At 46.0% G+C, this 18,239-nt stretch overlaps 2 protein-coding genes across 5 annotated transcripts; one reads left to right on the plus strand and one right to left on the minus strand.

The window, feature by feature from the left end:
* The first annotated feature begins 41 nt into the window (after positions 1-41).
* Vap33 (VAMP-associated protein 33kDa) lies at positions 42-5,259 on the plus strand. 2 transcript variants are annotated; one of them, XM_017160547.3, is made up of 7 exons: positions 42-450; positions 589-785; positions 2,887-3,039; positions 3,100-3,209; positions 4,008-4,220; positions 4,285-4,392; positions 4,457-5,259. In XM_017160547.3, exons 2-7 carry the CDS (start codon positions 722-724, stop codon positions 4,610-4,612), a joined length of 804 nt encoding a protein of 267 aa, XP_017016036.1. In that variant the 5' UTR covers positions 42-450; positions 589-721; the 3' UTR covers positions 4,613-5,259. The 2 variants fall into 2 exon arrangements, with proteins under 2 accessions (XP_017016036.1, XP_070075115.1); XM_070219014.1 differs by having other exon boundaries at positions 42-195.
* Positions 5,260-6,261: 1,002 nt separating this feature from the next.
* On the minus strand, positions 6,262-18,142 carry lva (lava lamp). 3 transcript variants are annotated; one of them, XM_070219013.1, is made up of 9 exons: positions 18,057-18,142; positions 17,484-17,741; positions 17,340-17,411; positions 16,383-16,463; positions 12,639-16,319; positions 8,296-12,010; positions 7,679-7,805; positions 7,423-7,613; positions 6,262-7,361 (listed from the first exon to the last, which is right to left on the minus strand). In XM_070219013.1, exons 2-9 carry the CDS (start codon positions 17,535-17,537, stop codon positions 7,255-7,257), a joined length of 8,028 nt encoding a protein of 2,675 aa, XP_070075114.1. In that variant the 5' UTR covers positions 17,538-17,741; positions 18,057-18,142; the 3' UTR covers positions 6,262-7,254. The 3 variants fall into 3 exon arrangements, with proteins under 3 accessions (XP_070075114.1, XP_070075113.1, XP_017016035.2); XM_070219012.1 differs by having other exon boundaries at positions 7,679-7,808; XM_017160546.3 differs by having other exon boundaries at positions 7,679-7,808; positions 17,484-18,104.
* Between the last annotated feature and the right edge of the window lie 97 nt (positions 18,143-18,239).

Genomic DNA, 18,239 nt, shown 5'->3' on the forward strand with positions numbered 1-18,239 from the left:
AAAAATAGTATTTAAAGCATTTTCCCCCTGAGCCGGACGGTATTATTCCACTCCGCGGTTACACTTTTTCTGCTGACGAATTTCTGGCTTTTTTGCATGCATTTTGCAAGTGAAGTTTTCCAAGAAACCGAAGAGTGAAAACCACGAAAGTCGAGCGAATCGAGAGGAAATTCAGCTGGAATTCGGTGAAGAAAGGCACGTTGATCGTAGTTTTTTTTCTCGACATTTTCTGCAAAGCCCGTGCGTGAGTGTGACTGTGTCCCCCTCTCTCTCGCTCTTCCTTATTTTTTTTGTCCATGCGTGTGTGTGTGGTCGCATAAATTTACCGATATTTCGCCTGTGAGAGCGAAACGGGCGAAAAAAAAGAGACGAGAGGCGAACCAAACGAAGAAGAAGAAGAGGCGAAAAACAGCAGCAGTTTCGTTGAAATATTGGGCAAAAAACGCAAACGTAAGCGAAAAAAATAAAAACCAAATCCCTCTTCTATGCTTATACAGTAGATGTGTGCTTGTGCGTGTGTGTGTGTGTGTCTCGTCCCTCTGTGTTTGCGTGCATTTTAATACAATTTCGTGTGCATTTCCTTAACAGCCAACGAGAACAACAGAAAAGCTGGGCGAAAACAGGACGCACAAAAAAGAATTAAAATCAAAAGAAGAGAGGCGCAAAGCGGAGAGAGCAAAAAGAAGCAGAGACAACAACAACAACAACAAAAGCCGCCACAATGAGCAAACCACTCTTTGATCTTCCGTTGACCATTGACCCAGACAATGAGTTGCGTTTTGTGGGTAAGTCCATTCAGTTTACTTAACTCAATTAACTTTATATATTTTATAAGGGCGGCCGGGGAGGGGGAAGGTCGCTGCATATCGACCAAAAAAGCCAATTCACCTCCAATTTGTTGCAAAGAGCAAACTGCAAAGTTCGCTCTGTCTCTCTCGCGCTTACGCACACACCTCTCTCTGCGCTATACACCCATCTCTCTCTCTCACCCACTCTCTCCTTCTCGCTTATCAATAATATCCGTTGTTTTTGTTGTTATTTCACGTACGATTTTTGGACACCTCTTATTGTTCTTGTTTTTGTTGTTGGGGCTACGTGTTTCGTCTGCTCTTCTTCTTTCCGTTCGTTTTTTTTTTACTCCTCTTTTAGTAATTTTTTTTTATTTTTTTTGATGCCGGCAGCTGGCGTCGCTCTCTTTCTCACTTGCACTCGCCATTTCCCTCTCTCCCTCTCGCTCGTCCTGCGTTTTTGGCTAGCATTTTATTTTTACACGCAAAAACTTGTCATGGGCCATTTTAATTTTTTCTTGTCTTTTACTCTTTGAATTTTGGCCAAAAAGCAACAGCAGCAGCGGCAACAACAATGCAATATGACAGCGAAAAGCTCGCACAGTGGGCGCGGTGCACAGTTTCAATAGTAAAGCAAAGATTATTAAGATAATGTTTGTGTGGCGAAATTTTTTGATTTGTTTTGAAATATCTTCTAAAAATGAAAATAGGGGTTTTCAGTTATATTTTGTAATCTCATTAAAATATGAATATGTACTTTCAAAAGCTAACATTTCCCTCCAAATGAAATAAACAAATCACATGCTTTTCATCCCACTGTGCGCAAATATTTTAATATTTGTGTGTGCGCGCGTGTTTTTGTGTGTGTGTGAGCCTTAGCCCCATTCTTTTGCGCCACCCTCTCCCCACGTTTCCCGCTAGATCGCCAAGGGTGTGGGCGGCGGAGGGTGGAAAACACATGCATGACGCGACTTTGTCTAATGAAATTTCCTTGAAGCAACACACACTCACACTCTCACTCAAAAAAGCACACGCACACGCCATGTTAAAAAAACAAAAAAATCCGTGTTACTATTTCATTTGTTCTTTTTGCTTTTATTTTTTTGGCTCTACTTAAGACCGCTGTCCGAAATAACAAAACAAAAAAAAAATGTTCCCAAGACCCTACGATTTATTTGTAATTGTGCCCCAAAAGAATTTGTTACCCTGTAGATAAGAAAAAAGTCGTATGTATTGTTGATAATTTATAATCAAGTGATTCCTCATTCATATGTAGTACATATTATGTACAGTACAGTATGATAAAGATTTTTTTATTTTTAATTTTCACTACTAAAATACTTCATTTTATAGGGTACTCAAAATCCGACTCCCCGGCATGTTAGTCTATTTTTCGGCTTTTGTGTTGGTTTTCGATTTTGTTTTGCTTTTAATTCAATTAATTTGAACTTGCTTTGGCCATTGCACATTGGGGCTTAGCCTATCAGAACTTTAGCCAAAAATATTCAAAATGAAAAAATTTCAAAAAGTTAAAATACAATAAAATATTAAAAAAATAAATAAATATTGATTGAATTGCTAACTAATTCTTTGAAACTTTTTAAATAATTAAAAATCTTCCTTAGTAATAATAATTTGGGTAAATCCTGAAAAATACCTTCTTTGATCCAATAACTAAAATCTTTATAGAAGGTATTTGGAAACTGTTTATTCTGATATGTTTTTGACCCACTGTGCATGCAATGACGCAATGAGCGTGACGTGCCACAAAAATCAGGGAGAGTGGGGAAAAGCGGGAAAGTGAGAAAAGCACGGAAAGTGCGAAAGTGGGGTGGCCGGCTGGGTGGGGCAATCGTCAATAGAGTGTGACTAATCGGGTGCATCCAATCAAAAAGTGCGATAAGGCCTGCAGGCATTTATAAAAGTGCGATAATGCCGGTTTTATTTGTAGAAGATTGTGTAAAGCCAGGAAAGCACAGGGAAGAATTTTAATCGTTTTGACACCTATTTTTATAATCGGAATACAAATATTCTACTTACCCCGGAATAATATAGATAATCATCAATTTATTATTAATTTTTCCATCCATTATTCCAGGTCCCTTCAACCGACCCGTCGTCACAATCATGACTCTGCGCAACAATTCAAATCTGCCCCTGGTCTTCAAGATTAAAACAACCGCCCCGAAGCGCTACTGCGTACGTCCAAACATCGGCAAGATCCTGCCCTTTCGAACGACTCAGGTGGAGAGTGAGTATTACGGAAATATCATCTCCTAGCATCAGAGTTAATAATCGCCCTTGTTTGTAGTCTGCCTGCAGCCATTCATCTATGATCAGCAGGAGAAGAACAAGCACAAGTTCATGGTGCAGAGCGTGCTGGCACCCGTGGATGCTGATCTGACCGATTTGAATAAATTGGTAAGCCGAAATTATGTATTTTTACTTTCTATTAAGTCTTCAGTATAATATCGTTGGTAAAAGGATATGATGTTCCTAAAAATCTGTAAATTAGCATTACAAATAGGAAGATACTATTCCTATATCAGTATATCTGTTTGATACATCATGATTTTTGACGAAAAATTAAAAAAAAAATAAAATGTCCAGGTTTAAATGCCAATCGATTTTAAATTTAATAACGAGTTCAAAAAGGTATGACAAAGGTATCCATATTTAGAGCAATATTTTTTGTGAAAAATTGGGATTTTGTTTTTTGACAAAAACAGGAATTTTTTTGTTTCTTTTTTTGCTGTAACTTGGCTAAAAATGGTCTTACACCAAAAATACATACTGTTTTGAACAGATAACAAAATAATATTTATATCCATGATACTTTTCCTGTGATTTTGGAAAAATACAATTTTCGCCAATTTTCACATTTTTTATAAGGGGGTACATCATTATTTTTTACGAAAAATTACAAAAAAAAAGTGATGGTTTAAATGCCAATCGATTAGAAATTTAATAACGAGTTCAGAAGGATCATAATTGGATCAATATTTCCAGTGTTAGGGTCAAAGAACAAATTATTTTTTTTTTGTAAAAAATTGGGATCTGAGGTTTGGTAACAATTTGAATTTGATACATTTAATATTACAGTTTGCCGTAGTTCAAAATGTTCCATTCTAGCTCTAATAGTACAATCATAATTATAGTTTTATATAAGTTTAAATGTAAACATTTTCTAATGGCCTTTCTGTTATTCTTCTCCCGCAGTGGAAGGAACTGGAGCCGGAGCAGCTGATGGACGCCAAGCTGAAGTGCGTGTTCGAGATGCCCAGCGCCGAGGCGAATGCGGAGAACACTAGCGGCGGCGGAGCTAGCGGCGTCGGAAGCGGAAGTGCCGGAGGCGGAAGCGTGGGCGCCAACACTAGTTCAGCCAGCGCCGAGGCGCTCGAGAGCAAGCCGAAGCTCTCCAGCGAGGATAAGGTGAGTTTAGCCAGTATAATCGAAAATATATATCATATATATAATACAAATTCTTAAAATTTAGCCCTCGAGTTTGCCCGATACCGCAGAGCATGTGGAGTCGCTGGCCGGAGAGATCAAGGCGCTGCGTGAGACAAACAGCGAACTGCGAAAAGAAAATCTTCACTTGAAGGTAGGAACCTTATTACCAGTATCTTCCTGTTGACCTACTAAACTTATCTCTCCACCTTTTGCAGGATCAAATCACACGCTACCGCAGCTCGCCGGCCATCAAGCAGGTGAATGAGCCCTATGCCCCAGTTCTGGCTGAGAAGCAGATTCCGGTCTTTTACATTGCAATTGCCATTGCTGCGGCCATCTTAAGCCTCCTGCTGGGCAAATTCTTTCTCTGAATGCCATAAACGAACGCCAGCAACATGCTATATGCAACGTGCAGCAGCAGCAGCAGCAACAACAGCAAGAAAAGCGGCAACACCATCAAACAGCAACAGCAACAACAGCAGCAGCAGCAGCAACTAACAACAGCAACCACAACGAAAGAACAACCAGCAGCAGCAGCAGAAGCGAAGCATTCAAATCCACCATCGGCAAATGAAGCAAAAACCATAGAAAAGTAAAGCTGACAAAACTAAGAAAAAAAAAACAAAAAAATCAGAAAGAAAGAACAGCAGAGAAGGGAAAACCGTAGGAGGAAAGACGTAAAAATCGTATTTTCGCAAAAGGGGAAATCTCACAAGAAATATTCAACAAAAAAAAAAGATGCACGTCTACATGGTCCCATACGTATATTGCTCAGATTTTCGATTGCATTTTGATTCGCTACTATTAATTTTTAAGCATCTTACTTTAAAAAGCTTCACAACTCCTTTTTTTTTTATTCGTTTTTGATGCATTTGATAAACGGACAAAGTGAAGTACTTCAAAGAATAACCAAAATTATCATTAAATAGAACTTATCATACCTTTTCGGAGAGAATACAAAATATAAGAATACAAAATTGTTACTCAAGTGCGAGAATAAACTTCAGTTTTAATTACATTTTTTTATGGCTTGATTTTTTTTAATACCTATTTTTTTTGCAACCACAAAGACGACCTAGATGTAAAATTTAAATCGAAAAAAAAAGAAAAAACCTTGAGCAAAATGCAAAACAAACAAAAGTAAAAATGAAAAAAAAGAAACACTTGTATGGAAAACCAATCAATGAAAAAGCTTCAAAAAATAAAATGCTCTGCAAGGCCGACGCTCTCTAAAAGAAAAGTTGCTTCACCCCTCGTCCTATCTCTCTCTCTCTCCCACTGTCTGTCTGTCTGTCCCTCTCAAAGTCCTGACAAAGATATCGAACGCGAACGCGCGGGAACTATATATATAAATTGATATAGAATCATTATTGTTTTTGGTTGGCATTTGCATTTACTAAGTTTCGTTTTAGTCATTTCAGTGGTGGTTCCATTACTTCAGCCACACACACACATCACTCAATGATCGCTATATATATTATAACGAATATAATGAATTTCTATAAGCAAACCTTTATGTAATTTGTGTTGTTTGCCAAGGCCGAATTGAGAAAAAAATTCCCAAGCCTAATTAGCAGTCAAGTTGAGAAGATCCATAAATTATATCTGATTCTGATACGATATTTATGATCTGATAAGTGCAGCAAAATCAATCAACCTTGAAAAAGAAAAAGATAAAGAAAACATTTGACACGAAACTCACACGTATTGTTGATGGTTTACACTATACCCACGGATCCATAGTTATAGATCCATAGATCCATAGACCCACATCCACCATAGCCACTTGGTTCCTTCCGTACCGCCCTCTATTTACTCGCTTTCGACTTGTAAAAACCGAAATGCCGAATAACTAACTGGCGATGCAACTTGTTTCTCACACCACTATTATTTCCCCACATATTTTAATGAACTTGTTTGTGGTTACGACTTTTTTTATATAGTTTGCAAAGCATTGAAAAGAATATATATTCGCCGACATGCATGATCGCTGTATTTTCATAGGCATGTGGAAACTCGTATTTAAATGTTTAACTAGAAATACAGAAAACAAAAACCTACAAATAAAAATAAAAGAGAAAAAGCAAAAATAAATGATAAAGACAAGCAAATCATAAGCAAAATGTACTTGATGTCAGCTGTAGCAAAAAGAAAAACACAATATATATGAACATACACATAATAATAACAATAATAATAAAATGTGAAAAACGGAACTTAACATTCAACAATTGTTTCTGTTTCGATACATTTTGACAACATTCAATTGCATTATTTAATTGAAATCAACCAATATACACTCTACACACAGACCCAAAAGCAAAAGCCTCCTCGCAAAATAGCCGAATCGAAATAAAATCAAAGAAAGCAGGTAAAGATTAGGGAGATCTACTAAATCGAAATCGAGATGGGGCGATGCAGGAGGAGATCACAACACAGACACGAGGAAAACAATTATTATAATAATTACAGCATGAATCTTAAAAACTAAGTGTTTTTTTCTCAAAGGAAAAATAAAATGAAACATTGTTAATTAAACATCAAATATCATTTGAAATAAATTTAAATAAAACGAAAAAGAAACGCGATGGTTGGTTCTATAAATTCTATGGATAAAAATCAAAGTAAACCATTGAAAATTCAGTTTTTTTATATATATTTTGGTTTAATTCTTAAATTCTCTTTAGTTAAATTTTCTGATTTTTTCTTCTGCCTCTGCTTTCGTTTTCATTTCGTTTTTGTTTTTCTTTTTGTTTTATACAATTTTTACATATCTACAACATAAAACGTACGCGTTTGGAACAAATTGGGTTTGGGTTTACGCGGGGGGGGCTTGGGTGGATTGAGCCTTTCAGCTAGCCAAGGTACATAATATCGTATAAAGAACTCTAACGCTATCGCTATCTATCTCCATTGTCCGCGCAAGGAAGGCCAGCATGAAGTTAAAGTAATGATTCGTAATTAAAGTGCTGCTAGTTGTGGGCGTCCAGGCATCGCAGGATATCGCAAGGGGTTAGCCGGAGGTCGGCTCCTCCTCCTTGTTGTTGTTGCTGCTACTGCTGCTGCTGCCCATTATCCAGTCCATGAGCATCATCGACGGCGAACGCAATCCGGATTGAGCTGGTTTTGATATGGTTATGATTAGTCAAAAGTTGATTGTTATGTTAGGGCTATAACTCACAGAGATCCACGCCGATTGCTGCTGGTGCGGTTGTGGCTGCTGTGGCTGTTGCTCCTACAGATCCCGATCCCGATCCCGATCCTTGCTTGGCCATGTCCTTCTGCAGCTGGATCATCTGCTGGAGGCGCTGCTCCCGCTCGTCCACGATGGCCTTGTCCTTGGAATGCTTCACCGTTTGCAGCTCCGCCAGCCTGTGTGTGGAATTTATTGCTTTAGTATTTAATCTTTGGGTCACTGACTATGACCAACTACTCACTTCTGCTTGAGGTCACTGCCTGCTGCACTGGTCGTGGCGGCTCCCAGGATTTCGCTGCTGCTGCCGGCGCTGCTTGCTTTGCTGGGACTGCTCCCGGAGGCAGCGGATGAGGAGGCCGTGGCACAGGCTGCTAAATAAGGAAATATATAGAAATATAATAATAAAATCATCTCATTTCTTGAAGAAGCGTCAAATGTATCTTATTCGTCACCTTGAAAAAGCCCAAATTAAGCTTAAATGTAAATTCACAATTATAAAATAAAAATGTATCTAATTCGACATCTCAGACGAGCTGAAGGCCTTAGCTGCTAGAGCTCTTAATCTTAGTTAGCTTATAGCTTAAACTTTATATAAATAAATAAAAAAATAAATAAATAAATAAGTAAATAAATAAATAAATAAACAAATAAATAAGTAAATAAATAAATAAATAAATAAATAAATAAATAAATAAATAAATAAATAAATAAATAAATAAATAAATAAATAAATAAATAAATAAATAAATAAATAAATAAATAAATAAATAAATAAGTAAATAAATAAATAAATAAATAAATAAATAAATAAATAAGTAAATAATAAAAATAATCATTTAGTTTTGGGATAACCCTTACGTTCATCGCTGACTCCGCGACTTTTCTCCGTTTCCAGCTGGCGCAGCGTGTCCGATAGCTTCAGCTGCAGGTGGTCACGCTCCTCGAGCAGCTGCACCAGCTCGAGGATCATCTCCTCGACGCGCATGTCCCTCTGGTGGAGCATCATCAGGGCGTAGTCGAGATCCGCTTTGAGCACATACTCGGGCAGTGGTTCGTTGGTGGCCAAAGGCGGTGGTCCGCCGGCTGCTGCCTGATTGCCTCCCGATGATCCGCTGCGATTCTGCAGCCGGAAGGGATCGTATTGGGCGGCCAGGCGCGCATATTCCGCCGAACGAATGGCCAGCTGCTCCTTGAGCGTAACAATCTCCATTTCCTGCGTTTCCAAAGCCTTTTGCATTTTTAGCATCATTTCGTTGGTATCTCCAGGTTGTGGCAGCTGCTCCTGTGGCTTTTCTAACTGCTCCTGCTGTTGCCTGATCTCCTCCAGCTGCGCCTTGAAGGCAGCCTCTCGCTGGGCCAGATGCTCCTGCCAAATGGCGGCCACCTCGCCGCACTTTTGCTCCACCAGCTGTTCCCACTGCTGATTGATGGCCGCCAAATCGGGTTGCTGGCCAAGATTCTGGGTTTGCGTCTGCAGCAACTCCAGCGAGCGTCGCAGTTCGGTGATCTCAATGTTCTTCGTGTCCAGTTGGAGCAGCGTCTGCTTCATGCGATCCTCCAGCTCCAAGCTGCCGAGCACATGGTTGTTTAGCACTCGCAGCTCCTCCTCCATGTCGGATTTCTCCTGCTGCAACTGTTGGCATTGAGTTCGCAGAGAGTTCAGAGCTTCTTCATCATTGGATATTAAGGTAACTGGCTGGGGATCCACCTGGTGATCCTCCTTGTCCTCCTCCAGCTGCTTGACCTGCATGCGCAGCAGCTGCAGCTCCTGGTTCTTGGTGAGAATCTCGAAGACCAGCTTCTCGGTTTGGTCCTCGCGCATCAGCTCCTCGATGCGCTGCTTTAGGTGCACAATCTCGGCCTCCTTCTCCTGCAGCCGGGCCACCTGCTCGTCATCGATGTCCGCCGAAGGTTCGCGATCTTCTGCGGCTTCTTGCTGCGCTTTCAGGGCTCTTAGATTTTCCAGTTCAGGTTGAAGTTTCCGCAGCTCAATCACCTCCGTTTGCAGCAGATGCAGCTGCTCCGTCTGGATTTGATGTTCCTCTTGTAGTTTCTGCAACTCCAGCTGTTCCCGCTGAATCTTCTGACTGCTTAAATGCTCCTGTTCGGCCTGGAGACTCTTCAACTGAGCCACCTCAGTTTTCAGGGCCTGCAGCTCTAGCTGATCCACCTGATCCTCCTGATCCAACGGCCTGCGCTCCTCCGCCGCCCGCAGACGCTCCCTTAGATCCGCCAGCAGGCTATCATTATGCGACTGCATCTGGGCGGACATATCCGCGGCCATCTGGAGCAAGTGGCGCTCCTTCTTCAGCTTCTCCTGCAGCTCCTGGCACTCGGCATTCAGATCCTGGTTCTCCGCCTGCAGGTTCTCTATCCTCACTGCCTCATCGCCGCTTGGAGGAGCAGCAGAAGCAGCAGCAGGAGGAGTCGGCTCCTGATCCCACTGCTCCACTTGGCTGAGCTTCTCCTGCAGCTCACGGATGCGCGCCTGGTACATCTGCACTTCCAAGTCCTGGCGCTCCTTCAGCTCCGCCATGCGTTCGTTGCCCGCCGTTAGAACATCAATCCTCTTCGCTAGCTTCTCCTTTTCGAGGACGTGCTGCTGCGTCAGCTCCTCCGCCTTGGCCACGCGGGATTCGTTGAGCGAAAGCTGATGCTTCAGCTCCTCGATAATGGCCGTATCCAGATCATTGTCTACCGTAACTGTGGGCGTGGCGCTGGCCTTTGTTTTGTATTCCTTCAAACGCTTCATCAGCTTGGCCGCCTTGGTCTGCAGTTCGATCTTCTGCTGCTCCGCGGCACTCAGCTGGAGTTCCAATTGGGTGATTCTCGCATGGAGTGGTTCTACATCCGTTTGCGGTTCCTCTGTGGCTGCACTCGCCCAGGGATCCTCATCTACGCCAAAATCAATGGGCTGCTCTTGCTTGGGCTGGCATAAGTAGGCCTTTTTCGGCTGGATTAGAGGCTCCTCCACGGGCTCCGTTTGCGGCAGTCCCAAATCTAAATGTTGACTCACTGCATCCGGCACTGATTCCCCAAAGAACATGTCTAGTGTAGGAGCCACCGCCGCCGGTTGGATTAGCTTCTCTAGCGCCGCCAAGCGCTCACGCTCCTCGTTCGCCACCCTAATCTCGGCCAGCTGCTGATCGCGTTCCCTCAGCAGGCGCTCCAGTTCGCAGAGTCGCTGCTCCAGCTGCTGACGTCGCTCCTCCTGCTCCGCCAAGCCCTGATTCCTGGCCAGCAGCTTCGTCTCCAGATCCTGGGCATGCTTCTCCAGATCGGAGACATTCCGCTGCAGATCCTCTATAGTAGGAGGCGGTGTGGGAAGCGGAGGAGCGCTGGCCGAGAGCGAGGAAACCCTGAGAGGCTGGGCAATTTCATCAAAGGGCGAGGGAGCAGCCAAAGCATCGCCGCCAAAGAAGAGGGAGGCTGCCGCTGGTGGAGGATTAGATTGCCTGGCCAGCTGAGCCTGCAATTCGCTGAGCTGCTCCGCCAGCCGCTTGTTCTCCGTTTCGATGTACACCTGGTCGTCCGTTTGATTCTGGCCCAGCGTGTCCAGCTCGGCAATCTGCTGTTGGAGAGCCTGCAGCTCCTGGCTGTGATTGGCGCACAGCGAATCGATTTGCGAGCGCAGATTGTCCATTTCGGTCTTGTCCTGCATAACCTGCATGCGCAGCTCCTGCAGCTCCAGCACATCCTGCTCGGCACTGTCCTGCTGCAGTCGCAATAAGGTGACCTCGCGACTCAGCGTGGCCCTTTCGCGTTCCACCTCCTGCAACTCCTCGTTGAGACGCTGCAGTTCCTCCGATCGTTGACTGACCAACTCCTGGGAGCGCTCCACTTGCTGGACAAGATCTCTGGTCTCGGCAGCAGCCCGCTCCACATGACTATTAAGGTCACACTCCAGTTCATCGAGCTCCGTCGCCTTGGCGGCCAGCTTGGCATCGTAGACCTGCCGCTGGCGCTGCAGTTCCGCCTCCTTGGCGGCCAGCTGCTGGTGCAGATCGGCCAGCTCCTCCTGGCTGCGGCTGCTCAGCTGCTCCCGCTCCGCCTGGGCGTCGGCAGTTAGCTGGGCATTCTTGGCCATCAGGGATTCGTGTTCCGTTCGCAGGCGCAGCAATTGCTGTCGCGTTTCCTCTGCTTCGCTGGTGATCAACTGGATGTGGGCATTCTGAGCCAGTTCCCTCTGTTCCAACTCATTCAGGCGCTCCTGCAGCTGCTGATCCTGCTGGCGCTGCTGCTCCTCCTGTTCGCGTCGCTCCTGCAGCTGCTGCTCTAGGATTTGCGTGTGATCCTGCTCAGCCGCCTGTCGATTGGCCTGGCTGGCCACCTGCTCCTCGAGAGCAGCGCTTCGCGTCTGCAGCTCTGCGTTCTGCGCCTCCAGCGATTCGATGTACGAGGCATCCTCCTGCAGCTTGGCCTGAATGCCCTCGTGAATCGTCTCCAGGCGGCCGATGGTCAGCTCGAAGTTGGCCTTGTCGCTGGCATATTGCTGTGCTAGCAGGGAGTGCTGCTCCTGGGCGGCCGTCAGTTGGATGCGTAGATGCTCGGCCGCTTGCAGGGATTCCGCGTTCTGTAGGGGGAATAAACAGAAGGATTAATTATTTTTTTATTTATATAAAGCTAACTTACAGTGTAAAACTATGAGCTAACTGAGAAATTTTTAGAGCGCTAGCAACTAAGGCTTTCGGTTCGACTGTATATTTTATTGAGGGACAGTTTTCTTAAATGGTTTGTGCTAAATTAGTTATACGGAGGAAGGTTATGATTTTGTTGATAAACAGAAGAATTACTATCAAATTACAGTACGAATATATAATATAAAACAAGAGAGAACTATCTAATACCCGTCACTCGTCTAAAGGGAGGGCGAGGGAGATGAATATATAACATTTTGATTGAGCATAACTTTTTAATGAATGGTCCGCTTTGCATTTATACTTCTCGGAAATCTTTAAAGGAATCGTTAGTGGGCGATTGTGGGCGTGGCGCTCGGCTGAAATAAACTTGCGCTGCGTAGGAAGCCCAATAATATGTGTGGGAAATGTCAACCTTCTAGCTTTTGTAGTTTCCAAGATCTCAGCGTTCATATCAAGAATATATATACTTTATAAGGTTGGAAACGCTTCCTTCCAGCTGTTACATACTTTTGCACGAATACAACATACCCTTTTACTCTACGAGTAACATGTTTAACTAACCTTTTGGCTTTCCAGTTGCTCCAGGGAGCTCTTGACAATGCTGCCCTCGCCTTGGCCCTCCAGCTGGGCCATCTGCTCGTCCTTCTCCTTCTCCAACTGCTGCACCTCTCGCTGCAGCGCCTGAATGGTGGCATTGCGATGCTTGATCAGCTCCTTGGACTTTTCAAACTTCTTCGACTTGGCCTCCAGTTGACGGCGCAGATCATCGACAGCCGCTGGCTCCTCTTTTAGCTTCTGTTCGAGGTGGGCGATCTCCTCGCGCAGCCTGGCCATCTGCTGGCCCTGCTGGAAGACCTCCTGCTCGGCCTCCTGGCGCTCGCGTCGCAGCTCCTTGCTCACCAGACTGGCCTCCTGGAGTTCCGCATCGCGCTGCTCGATCAGTTGCTCCTGCTCCTGGACTTGCTGCTTCAGTTGACGCAGCGCATCGCGGTTCTCTAGGTTGACATGAATTTTGGCCTTGAGATCCTCGTTCAGTTTGCCAATCTGTTGCTGCAGATGCTCTATTTGTTGGGTGTCCACTTGGGGTTCAGGTTGCAGCTGCTCCTCCCTCAGCTTGCTAAGCTCCTCCTGGCATTCCTGAACCTTCTGCTCCAGCTCCGCATTGTGCTGCGTTCGCTTCTTGAGGTTTAAGGCATACTTCTTGAGCTTCTCGCGCAGCTCGACTGTTTTTAACTGCTCCTCTTGGCGCGCCTGCTCGACGCCCTGGTACAATTCCTGGATCTGCTGGTTCAGGGCATCGATAGTCTCCTGGCTGGAGGCCAGTTCACTCACCTGCTGGGCAGCCAGACTCTTGCTAACGCGCAGCGCCTCCCTCAGCTGCTCGGGATCATCCTGCTGGGCCCGCAGCTCCCGCAGCTCGCGCAGCTCCTCCTGGGCGGACTGCAGTTCCAGCATCTTGAGGTTCAGATTGTGCTCGTTCTCGCTGAGGTTTTCGATCAACTGCTGCTTCTGCTCGGCCACCAGGGCCTGCAGAATGCTCAGTTCACCCTCGAGGGATTCACCACGTGCCTCCAGCTCTCGCCGTATCCTCGTCTGCTGCTCCAGCTGCTTCTCATGGCCCATTTCCTTCGCGTTAAGCTGCTGATCAAAGTGCTCCGCCTGCAGCTGCAGCTGTGCGATCTCCGCCCTCTGATCCGCTTCGATTTGACGCAGTTCATCGATCTGCTGGCGCTGCTCCTCAATCTGCTGAAGTTGCTCCGCCTGCGAGGATTGCAGCTGCCGGAACTCCGCTTCCCTTTGGGCTTCGGACTCGGAACCAACTATACTTAATGGTGTTTCCATTTCATCCAACTCCTGACGCAGACGCGAGATCACCGCCTTGAGTTCGGCATTCTGGGCGTTCAACTGCTCGTATTCCGCGAGAGCTTTGCCATTGGGAGCGGTCACAGCGACCACGGTCTCCACCACAGTCACCGTTTCCACCGCCGTGCTGGCCTCCTTGACCTTGTGCAGCAGCTCGCTCAACTGGGCGTGGCAGTTCTTGGCCTCCCTGGCCAGTTTCTTGGACACATTGAACTTGGCCTGCCGATCGTTGGCCTTGCGATAGGCCTCCAGTTCCGAGTTGAGTTTGCTCAGCGACTTCTCGCACTTCTCAAAGAGCAGGGGTCCGCCTTCGCCGGCATCTAAAGTGGCCACCACCTCGGAGGAACGCTGCATGGAGCTCAGTTCCTGCGAGAGATTCGACGAGGTCGAGGTGGAGGAGAGCAGATCCTTTTCCCGCTCACGCTGCAGCAACTGCAGCGAGCTGGAACTCTCCTCCAGTCGCGCCTGCAGCTGCAGATTCTCTGCCGACAGCTGCTCCAGCTTGTCCAGCACTTCGCCGCGTTCCTGGGTGAATAATTCCAAGCGTTCCCTCAGCTGCGAGAGGCTCTCTTCCTGCGCGGCATCCTCCGTTTGCGTGAGTTCGCTCACGTGACTGGGCATCGCTGGAGGATCTGCCGCCTCGCTGGCCGGTCGCTCCACTATCTCAATTGATTCCGCCGAACTGGACGAGCTGAGCTTCTCCAGCTTGTCCAGCAGCTCCATGTTCTCGTTGATGTAGTGCGTCAGCTTCTTGTCCAGCGTCGCCTTTTCGCTTTGCAGGTTGCTTAGTTGCTCACGCTGCTCGTGGGCCTCCTGCTCGAGTTGCTGGACGCGCTGGGTGAGCTGCTCCTCCATTTGGGCCTCGCTTAGCTCGGATTCGACGCGCGCAGACTCCAAAGCCTGCTGCAATTCCTGCTTCTGCTGCTCGAGCAGGCTAACCTGCTGATCCTCCTCCTGCGATCTCTGCATGCTGGCCAACTGCCATTGGCCCTTTTCGTCCTCCAGCATCGTGATCCTCTGCTGCAGCTCCTCCAACTGCTCCTGCTGCTGCTGGCCATCCTGAGTCTGCAGCTTTTGCAGCTGCTTCTCCGCCTGCTTGCACTTGAGCTTCAGCTTGATGTTGGCCTTGTTCGATTCGTCCAGCTTCTGCTTCAGCTGCTGCAGTTCTCCGTCCTCCGGCTGGTCGTCGAGGAACAGGGGCTTGCTGCGACTGCTCTGGGCCAGCTTCTCCTCCAGCAGACGCAGATTCACATTGAGCACATTGAGTTCGGTGGTCTTCTCGGCGATCTCCTCGCTTTGGCCAGCCAACTGCGATTTTTGATCCTCTAGCTGAGCAGTTTGCTCGGATATGGTGGCCTCCAGTTCGGCAAGACGCTGCGAGACGCTCTCATCGCTCACTGGGAGCTTCTTTTGGGCGGCCACCTGGCATCGCAGCTCCTCGTTGGCGGCCTGCAGTTCGGCCAGCTGATTGGTGAGCTCCTGCAGCTGCTTGGCCAGCTCCACGCTCACCTGGGCATCCGTGGACGCCGCCTCCGCTGGGGGACTGTCCTGCTCCCTTTGCCTTTCCCTTTCGCGTGCCGTGGTCAGCTCCTCCTGCAGCTCACAGCGCGTCGTCTCTAGCAGATCGTTGATGTTCTCCAGCTCTGCCAGTCGTTCTCTTAGCACTAAAACCTCTCCCTGGAGACGCGCTTGCTCCTGCTCCTGCAGCTCCTCCTTTTCCCCGCCCAGTCGCAATTGCTCCAGCTCCTCGTTGCGCTGCGTCAGCGAGCGCTGCAATTCGGCGCCGGATAGCTCCAGTTGCTCGATGAGATGGCCCCGCTTGGCCAGTTCGGTGCGCAGCTCCTGCAGCTCCTGCTCCTGACGGCCCGACTTGAGTTCCGTGAGCTTCATGCGATTCCGCAGCAGCTTCAGGCGGCTCTCGTCCAGCGGCTCCTGGCCCTGCGACTCCAAATCCAAGGCGGAACGGTGACGGGAGACCGGGGGATTGGAGGCGGCGGACGTCGCCTGCCGCAGATCCGTCATGGAAGAGCCCAGCTCGCCGCCGCCGCCGGCGCTGCTGGTGGTGGTGGTTCTATTCGACTTGACCGAGAGCAGCGACTTGGCCAGATCCCTCTTTCGCTGCTCCAGCAAAGCGCGATTCTGTTCGGTGCGCTGGGTGAGCATCAGTAGCTTCTCGCTGCCGCTGGTCTGCAGCAGCGACGCATCGCTATCCTTGGTGGGCGTGGCCAGCGGAGTGGAGGCGTCGCCGGAACGCGTCTTCAGCACGGTGAGCTTCTGGCCCAGCGTCTTCAGCGACTCCATGGAGTCACTCATGCTGGACTGGCGTCGCCCATCCTGCGATTTCCTCAAGGCACGTTCCTTCAAGGCAGTTAGGCGTTCCTAAAAGGGAGGTATTATGGTTTAAATAGGGGTTTCAATGGAGCTTTGGCTTCCTAAGCTCACCTGCTGCTTGTACAGATTCTCTTTAAGGCTGTCCAAACGGCCCTTGCCCTCGGTGCCTCTCGTTGTGCTGGCGGATTCATTCTGAAAGACGGTTAATATTGATTATTCGGTCCACTCTCAACCGCTCAAGGTCCTTACATTTGGCCCTGACATCGGGAATTGTTAAAATTTATTATTATAAATTATACCGAGTTACGAAATACTTTGACAATACGAAAAAACTGGTGAACTACCTATTGAGTTTTTTGAGTGATTAGTTTTAGCCACCTATACAGATTTTTATAGTCACATTAAGATCCTTATTTATGTATTTATACCTTTTCTATATATATATTTGATTTCTTTTGTGATAGAGTCCTTATAACTTCTTGTAAATATCCCCCTATTTATGTATTTATACCTTTTCTATATATTTATTTGATTTCTTTTGTGATAGAAGGCATTTATTCTGGATTTTTTATTAATTTAAGACTTTACACTGATCCTAACTATAAGAACTAGGTGTTTTCTCTAGTAATTCAAGAAAATCAAGATACAATGGAAGTTGAAATACTGATATAAGACGTTTATCCTGATCTTAACCATGAGATATAACTCTTTCTTCCACTTATCCTGGGTTTTATTCTAGATTTTTCTATTAAATTAAGATTTTACACTGAGCCTAACTATAAGAACTAGTAATTCAAGATACAATGGAAGTTAAAATACTGATATAAGACATTTATCCTGATCCTAACCATGAGATATACACTTTTCTTCACTTATCCTGGGTTTTATTCTAGATTTTCTATTAAATTAAGACTTTCAACCGATCCTAACTATAAGAACTAGGCGTTTTCTCAGGTAATTTAAGGAAATAAAGTTGAAATACTGATATAAGACGTTTATCCTGATCCTAACCATAAGATATAACTAGTTATATCGCAGTTATCCTGGGTTTCAGCCGGATTTACTCACCTGTAACAAGGACAGATCGTTGGAGCTGCCCGTCAAGCGTAAATCCGCCTCGCCATATTCGTGATTATCGGGCTGCATATATATAAAATAGATATAATTTAGATATAACACCACCTCTATAAGGAGAAGCAAGTAAAAACCCACCTGAACGATGGAGAAATCGTAGGAACTCTCCAAAGAAGCCGAATCCTCCGCCATCGTCGTTTCAATTACAAAATATAACTAGCCTAGTTATTTTTTAAGGAGGGCAAAACAAACAATCCAGAAAAAAAAAAACAAAACAAAAAAGACGGGAGAAGGAAAAACAAATCGGGGGGAATCGGGAATATATATGCGGACTGGCTATCTGAAGGACCGATTATATATCCACGGTGGCTGCGCAGCGCTAGCTATCGACATTGACTGCAACGAGAGAGGGTTTACCATGTAGCTGGCATATATATCTTCCGCTTCCGATCGGATCGGTTTATGCGATTTAGCCTAAAACTAAAGCTTTGGCTTTCTTGTTGTTTTTTTTATGGAATTCGTGGCACTGACGTGTGCACCTCTTTGCATGTGTGCGTGTGTGTGTGTGTGTTCCTATGTGTGCGTGTTTTGTTTGCTGTTATTTCGCCCGTTTTTGCCAATTTTCCAGTTGGTTTTTGAGTTTGTTATCACTGGAAACTCGCTTGCAACGGCAGAACTTCAATATAATCACGCTGGCAAACGTATATTTACCAATTCTAATTAATGCCAGCGTAAAAACAATGCAAAACCAGGGCTGCGCAACAACTGAACTGGGTCATTCGGCAGCCCTGGAAAGCTATCGAGTGTCGGATGGGCGATAGCAATCGCACCTGGTTATCGATTTATGGATTCAAATAATTTAAATTTAAATGTAATTTAATTAAATTTATTTGT

This window comes from Drosophila takahashii, chromosome X (assembly GCF_030179915.1).
Source record: "Drosophila takahashii strain IR98-3 E-12201 chromosome X, DtakHiC1v2, whole genome shotgun sequence".
NCBI classification, from domain to species: domain Eukaryota; kingdom Metazoa; phylum Arthropoda; class Insecta; order Diptera; family Drosophilidae; genus Drosophila; species Drosophila takahashii.

Coding starts and splice junctions, on each gene's coding strand:
- Vap33 (XM_017160547.3), top strand. CDS start 722: ATGAGCAAACCACTCTTTGATCTTCCGTTGACCATTGACCCAGACAAT. Junction 786..2,886: donor CAATGAGTTGCGTTTTGTGG/GTAAGTCCATTC, acceptor CCATTATTCCAG/GTCCCTTCAACCGACCCGTC. Junction 3,210..4,007: donor TGACCGATTTGAATAAATTG/GTAAGCCGAAAT, acceptor CTTCTCCCGCAG/TGGAAGGAACTGGAGCCGGA.
- lva (XM_070219012.1), bottom strand. CDS start 17,537: ATGGCGGAGGATTCGGCTTCTTTGGAGAGTTCCTACGATTTCTCCATC. Junction 16,320..16,382: donor AGAATCTGTACAAGCAGCAG/GTGAGCTTAGGA, acceptor CCTCCCTTTTAG/GAACGCCTAACTGCCTTGAA. Junction 7,809..8,295: donor TCGCGGAGTCAGCGATGAAC/GTAAGGGTTATC, acceptor TTCCTTATTTAG/CAGCCTGTGCCACGGCCTCC.